This window comes from Chelonoidis abingdonii, chromosome 10, assembly GCF_003597395.2.
Source record: "Chelonoidis abingdonii isolate Lonesome George chromosome 10, CheloAbing_2.0, whole genome shotgun sequence".
NCBI lineage: Eukaryota > Metazoa > Chordata > Testudines > Testudinidae > Chelonoidis > Chelonoidis abingdonii.
The window spans coordinates 38,414,270-38,422,048 of NC_133778.1; the positions used below are offsets into that span (position 1 = coordinate 38,414,270).

General features: G+C 38.2%; 1 protein-coding gene across 6 annotated transcripts in view; it reads left to right on the plus strand.

The window, feature by feature from the left end:
- WIPF1 (WAS/WASL interacting protein family member 1) overlaps positions 1-5,286 on the plus strand; it is a 79,397-nt gene extending 74,111 nt beyond the window's left edge. For 3 of the 6 annotated variants that reach the window (XM_075070104.1, XM_075070105.1, XM_075070106.1), the window contains 2 exons: positions 1,184-3,651; positions 3,765-5,286. In XM_075070104.1, coding sequence (XP_074926205.1) covers positions 1,184-1,239 — 56 coding nt within the window. In that variant the 3' untranslated portion in view covers positions 1,240-3,651; positions 3,765-5,286. Of the gene's footprint in view, positions 1-1,183; positions 3,652-3,764 lie in introns of those variants that run through there. The other 3 variants (XM_032784546.2, XM_032784548.2, XM_032784549.2) reach the window with 1 other exon arrangement.
- Positions 5,287-7,779: the final 2,493 nt, after the last annotated feature.

Below are 7,779 nucleotides of genomic sequence, written 5' to 3' on the forward strand. Positions count from 1 at the left end.
TAGTAGTGTGAAGATAAAAATATTTAGAACTGGGAACAATTTGCATCTCTATGCATCTGCTTTTCCTTAGTAGACTGAGTTTACTAATTTCTCTGCTAATTACCATTACCCCTTTTCTATTAGCTATTGGCTGCACACACCATCCAACCTAAAAACTCATAATTCTCCCTTCAAACATACAAACACAACTCGCATTGGGATTGTAAAGGTGTTGGAGGGAGAATAGGGCCTAATAGATCTCTCAATATTTTTGTTGGTGGTGGCTTGAAGAAATTTAATGGTTGAATTCTCATGTATACAAATAGTGTAGATGTTCCCTGTGCAAGTCCCTCTTCTGTTGTTGAGTACAGACTCTGTAAACATGAAAATATGTAAAATCTCTTCGGGTAAAAATGGGAGAAACTAACATCCTCTTAATAAGTTAAGATTTATAAGTCTAAGGGCCTGATCTCGCACCCTATCCAGGCAGGAAACACTGAAAGATTGTTTGCAGGATCAAGTCCTATGAAACTTGATACTTTTTTTTTTAAGTAGGGGGAGGGTCTGGGAATTATATACCCTTCTCAAATTTAATTTGCCTAGTTTTTGGATGGAAATTTTCTTGTGGAGAAATGGTGCTTTGAGATTTTATCACACCTAAACTGTAGAACTTCAGTGTTTTTATTACAATTTGCATTTGTTTTAAAGTAACAGTAAGACTTAATGCCCTTGTAGAACTGATAACTCTTATTAATGCTAACAAGAGTTGTCCATGTGTCCTCAAGAGGCAGAAAAAGCCAAAAGGCAGAAAAACCTTATGCTTTTTGGTATTTAGGGCATTGAATAGGAACTATTCTGTACATAGATTATTAGGGTTGGAAGGGACCTCAGAAGATCATCTAGTCCAACTCCCTGCTCAAAGCAGGCCTAATCCCAAATGGCCCCCTCAGGGATTGAACTCACAACCCTGGGTTTAGCAGGCCAATGCTCAAACCACTGAGCTATCCCTGCCCCCATCACTTATATTTCTTAACTTGGTGAATAAATCATCCAATAAACTACACAAAACTGCTCACAAAATGGATAATACGGGTCCTTAAAAAGTTGTTCTTCACAAATCGTTTCATGAGGAGCTTGGGCACGCTCTTCTGTGTGAAAGAAATATATCATGATGAACACAGCCATCTCTTTCTTTCATTTCTAGATGGCTCTGGCCGAAGGGAAAGAGGTGTCCCACCGCTCCCACCTATACCAAGGTGAAGTGGACTTCCAGCCCTTCTCAGGGTGACTGCTGGTTTTAGATTTCTCTTGAATTACTTCTCACGCCCATGTCATTGGAAAGTTGCCTCTTCTGCTTTGTTTCCACTTTTGGCTTGTGATTAGGGGTAATTTGAGTATCTGTTAGAGAAGTAAGGTACAGTTTATGAACAATAGTTGCTTAAAACTATAGATTTTACTTGCTTATATAGCAGGCTGTCATGAAAGGCATTTTGGGGACCATATATAACAATATACATATTCTTACTGGGTCCCGTCCTGTTCCCAGTGACCTTGGTAGGAGTTTTGCCATTGAATTCAACAAGAGCAGGTGCAAGCCCCCTAACTAGTTTGTGGGACAAAGTCCAATAATTTACTGCTGTCTGCCCGGAAATGAATCACATGGGGATGGCGCACATATGAGATTCCCTTGGATCTTTTTTTGCATGCTTCAATGCCCTATCCTGCTTCTGCATGCTACTGCTCAACTTTATGTGAGTCTGCAAGTTAATAGTTCAACCCAAATTCTTTTGACCATAGTTTAGCCCAGGGGTCGGCAACCTTTCACAAGTGGTGTGCCGAGTCTACATTTATTCACTCTAAATTAAGGTTTTGCATGCCAGTAATACATTTTAACGTTTTTAGAAGGTCTCTTTCTATTAAGACTATCATATATAACTAAACTATTGTTGTATGTAGAGTAAATAAGGTTTTTAAAATGTTTAAGAAGCTCATTTAAAATTAAATTAAAATGCAGAGCCCCCCAGACCGGTGGCCAGGACCCAGCAGTGTGAGTGCCACTGAAAATCAGCTCACGTGGTGCCTTCAGCACACATGCCATAGGTTGCCTACCCCTGGTTTAGCCTGTCAAAAGTATGTGTCTATGCTACAGATTGCACACCCTTCCTCTGAGGGTGACAACTAAATGGCATCGTTTTCTGACACCCCATCAGCACTGGGCTCCAGCAGAGGCTATCTCCAGCCTTCATTCTTGAGGGAAAACATTACCATGACATGAAGGAGAATTCTCAAAGAAAAGAGAAAATTGAGAATTCAGCAGTGTAATAGTGTCCTGTATGGCCCTGATGTCTTGTTTTGTAATAGTCTTATGCTGTTAATCTCTACTGATCCTTTCCATTTGGATGTGGATCATGCCCTCAAAATTAGATTACTGTAATGCTCTTTATGTCAGGCTACACCTGAAGACTTCTCCAACTACGGCTAGTACAAAATTATATGCTCCTTCTGTGAAGCCTGCTAACACCTGTGCTCCACAGATTGCATTGGCTTCCCATTTGTTTCTGGGTATAATTCAAGATGTTTTTGACTAATGAAGCTCTGTGTGGTTTGGCTGCTCTAGTGCTTCTCCCTTGTGTTGCATGGGAATTGAGATCAAGTGAGCGCTTGAATGAATGGCCCTCACATTTAAACAGGAGGGATCTGGTGGAACAGCATTTTCTAGTGAAAGCCATAAACTGTAGAACTTGCTGTCCATGCTGGTTCAACAGGGGTGGAGTGTATTGACCTTCTGAGCTTGCTCCATAGCCTGCCTGGGTCCAAACTCTTGTTTCAGAGGGTATCAGGAGGAATCTGAAGGAAATTTCCTTCTTAGGAGAAAGCAAACGTTTTTTAGGCATTGTGGTGATTGGTGAAATTGCAGAACTGCCTCTAAATATTGTACATGAGCAAAGAATGTTTGTTTAGTGCATTTTATAAACTGATGTAAACAAATGGAAAAAGACATTGGAAATCGTAGGAGGACTTTGATTCTGGATTTGAACGTGTCTGATGAATGTATCTCTGTCAGCTGGACTTCTGAAAGTTAGCTTTGAAGAATGACTTTCTTTCCGTCACCTCCCCACCAATCTCTGACTCTCTCAATGTGCTCACTGGAGTCCCCAGGAAGTCCTCACTGGTGGACAAGTTTCATACTGTGTCGCTCATTAAATCAAAAGAAGAAGCCACGCAAGTTAGAAATATATTGGGCAGAATGCCAACACCTCCTCCCCGCCACCCTCTCAGCAGTAGAAAACATGATTCCTCATTCAACTCTGCGAGTTTTGTTACAGTATGATACTTTTGAGCCCAACACTTGAACATCTCGGGGGGTTGGCAGAAGAGACTGTTCAAAATGAACATTGAACCCTAGGGAAATGTGTGCAGTGGGACCTTCTCCATTATGTGACTCTGTAGTGGCAGATCCCACCCTGCCTTACAATCTGTGTAATCCCACTGATGACAGGGTAGGATATGAACATGATGAATACAGCTTTGCCTTTCCAGTATGTTTACAAAGTCACGTTTGGATTTTTTTACCTATGATAGTATTTGATAAAAATACATATTTTTATATTTTGATATCTCTGGGCCTGATTCTGAGATGTGTTCCATGGACTTGATCCTACGTTGAAATATATACACACGCACACACACACACACACACACACACACACACACACCACACACACACACACACACACACACACACACACACACACACACACACACACACACACACACACACACACACACACACACACAGAGGATCAGAGCCATGTGAGCTTCTTGCACAGATTTCAGAAGCAGCTCCATCTGTGACATGTATCTTTGGATCAAGCCCATGTGATCTGTAAATGTACTAACATTACTTGTAAGCATGGCACTTAAAAAAAAAAACAAAAAAATACGGGCTATGAATATTGAAAATCTGTTCGTGGCCCACTATTGTGTGAGTCTAAAGTCCAAAGAAGATTTAAAACACCTAGTGATATTTATAGGATAAATTATTGTATTGATGCTGTTAAACCAAAGCACTTATGGCTTTCTGAGGAATGACATCATGGACTTGAGAATACAATATTTTAATGCATCACCCTGCCAAGTCTTAATGAAATATGAATAGTTATGCAGTGTAACAACTGAGAGCAACTCCAGAAGTTATACATTTTTGTAACTTATTTGCATATAGCAAGACAGTTTTACTTTGGCTGTGTCAATGAAAATGCTGTATTTCATTCCTGTAGCTGACTGCACCATCCAAAATACTCTCTAATTCACTTCATGAGCAGAATTTCTTTATAATCATAACCAAAGCCATAACAAATTAGTGCAAGTCTAATTTTAAACTGTGATGTGGGCTTCAGTGAGGGAAGCAAAGAAATCTAATCTTTTTGGAACTGTTTGATTCTTAGCACTTTCTTTACTAGTAGAAATTTTTTCAATATGTATACGCTAAGCAGCCATAAAACGCCTTTGAGAAATGAAAGTAATCATTTTTCCCTCAGACAGTAATAAATGTATGTCTTTTTGATTGTAAAATTCACCAGATATATTAAAAAAGTGCATCATTTTAACATTCAGTATATCATTTTGTATACAAGTAGATATTTACAATAAGATCAGTATTACGATATTTATTTCACTATGCATAGTGTTTAAAAAAGATAAGCATGAAACAAAACTGGTTAATCCAATGGTGCCTTACTATATTTTAACAAACTTTTGATGTCAAAATAGCAATTACTGCCTTTTTATAAAAATTTTAGATGTTCTGCTTTGATGTCTAATGTAAAATACAAAACAGTGCTTATAGTGTGACCATACAATGTCTGAGCTAAGTGTGTGCATTTGTAACGTGCTTGATCCACTACTTTCAAAGGGAATAGTGTGTTTGAAAAGACTGCTGGGTCAGGCCTGGAATTGGAATATGAATTGAAATTTGCTTAAATCCAAATCAATTTCTGGTGTTAATACATTTGAAAATAATAGAACAGTTACCCCACATGTTTACAGTCATTGGACCAATGTATCTCTTCTATTATACCTGTACGATCCAATTAACTTCAGTGGGGCTGCACAAGTATATTAGAAGACCACTGACTAACTGTGTTTAGGATTTAGTATGTTTATTTTAATGGCATGGTGTTTTAAACATGCACTCCTTAAACTATCTGTATGTCATCGCCTGAGACTCAAATTGTGACAGATGACCACTGAAACTCATTTCTATGCAAATCAGTCAGACAAATAAAATCAGGGTTTTCTGTGTGAGATGGCCATTTTTATTTATATTTTCTACTCCCTATTTTTGAACGAAGAGCACATACTATATATCTGTTGGAGTGACTTCCTTGATGCTTTATGACTTTATTCCAGCTACTCTGTTTAGGTATAAGAATTGTTACAGAAAACTAAATATGTGATGCAGGAATCAGGAATTTTTGATGAACTAAAAAGCCTTGCATTAACTTTCTTTGGAAACCGTGATTCCCAGCACTAAAAGGTTCAGAAGAACAGCATCTTCTGGGATGGAACTACAAGATGCATTTCTTATGGTTAAAAAAATTAGACAGTAGCTTCTACTCACAAAAATAACTGTTTTACATGTCTGTGGTGCATTTTGCATTCTATTTATGAGGAAGGTGTGGGGAACTAATTTCCACTTGGGTTTGGGTGTCTTAGTACTATAATAATTTTGCTATGCAAAAAAAATGCAATTAGAAACTACATGTTCCTCCTTTTAGAGTCAAGAATTCTGAGTCTTATGAGCAAACTTCTAATTTTAATTCAAACAAAATATTGAGAAACCTTGACATAGTCATTATGGCAACAGAATCTTAAAAAGAAGGAAGAATTTGTGTGCATTGGATTACATAAAAAATGGAGTGAATATTGATATAACAATTCAAAACAAGACCTATATGTGCTTTCTCAATGTCATATTGTAGTATTGTGAATCTTGATGTCTGTCCAGTAGGAACAAAATCTACTCTGGCATTACATTGGGTGTATAGTTTTCCAAACTCTACTCAACCAGGAAATAATGATAATACCTTGCATGAAATATTCATTAAAAGAAAAACTGCTAAAAGAAGCTACTGCAAGGAAAATGTCTCTTCAAATGAAGAGAGAGGAGGTGAGGAAGCCCTTTAGGCTCCCAAGCATCTAAAATGAAATCTTCTGGGCTGTTTAATTAGTGTCTGGACCTGCACCATTGATGACAAAGGGGAGGTTTTGCAAGTGTTCAGTGACACTAGCTCAGGCTTATATAAACTTTTTGTTCCCAAGTGTGTGTAATGGCTGTGCAAGTCAAAGAGGAGGAAATGAAGACTGTGTGTCGAGAGAAAAGGAATAACGAACCTCATCAGGTATGTCTGAAATACAGTTTACTTGGTGCAATGATGACAGGCCTGTAATGTAAGGTAATATAAAAGGTGCTAACGGCAACACTTAACATCTGGTCTTGCGAAGCCACACAAGACTGTAAAGAGGAAGAAATAAAGCTCAAAATGGTACCTGAAGAACAAATAAAGCATTTCTCTGAAAGAAATGTGTCAAGTCCAGCTGACAGCCTGCTGTGCTGAGAGGAGATTCTGGTGACTTATGTGAAGTCTTTGGGAAGCTTAACCGAAACTATCCAGAGCTGAGCTTGGAGCTAAGCTCTCTGGGCTTTTCATAAAATGTTAGTCATCAAGCAGAACAAAAATAACATTTATTTTGTTTGTGATTCTTTTTCTCTATTTTCTGCCCTATGTTAAATGAATTTTTGCTTTTATTTGCGATAATGAATTGATTGTGGAGGCTTGCATTAATTTAGGAACAAACCCTATCAAGTCCTTCAGGAGAGAGGAAACTGACTACTGGCCTTAAAGGGAAGCAGAAGTGTAATAATGAACCTGGGCACTTGCTCAGGACTTGCAACATTTTTTCCCAACTTGGTATATATCACTTCTTTGCAGCACAGTGTGGGACTGAAAGGATGTCAAGAATGGTTAGTGTATATAAAAATCACTGTAATTTAATACTCAAATAAGCCTGTTAATTTTGGTTAATGAAAGTTACAGATTTACATTGTATCTTATGATACTATACTTATAGGTAGGTGTTATTTTAGGGCCAGATCCTACAGTCATAGCTGAATAAAGACTTCAGGATTTGGTTCTAAGCAAGACGAACAAAAAATTTAAGGTGAGGTGTAATGCCAAACAAAAACATATATGCAAGGAAAGTCTTATGCACCAAATGTCTCCACTAAACAGGGATAAGCAAATATTTTGCCTTTTGGAATGCAAAATATCAGGTACTTCCCATTTCCCCAAAGAAGTGTCCATTCATTCATCACAATTCTGTTCTCATTCCTGGTCTTTAGACTTTTCCTTTACTTTAGTCCATTTGGAGCTGGAATATAGGGTTGCACCCCCTCGTCAATGTCTAAAAATACAAGTGGGGCTTAGTCATGTTCTCCCTTCAACCTCTCCTCAGAAGCAGAAGGATTATTTAACTCTTGTTAGGATAGTTCACAGTAATAACCCTAAAGCAGCCAATAAGTAGAACCACAAAAATTGGCAAGCGTCTGAATGCTTGAAACTAATTTTAACCCTGTTCTTAAAGTGACTGGATTTCAAGTTAATGGTGTCCCCTTATCACAGTTTATTATTTGTATTCCAGTAGTTCCTAGAGCTCCCACCTGAAAATGGAGCCCTATTGTGCTAAGCAGTGAACACCTAGTGCGAGAGAGCCCTGACCCCAAGAGCTTGCACTATA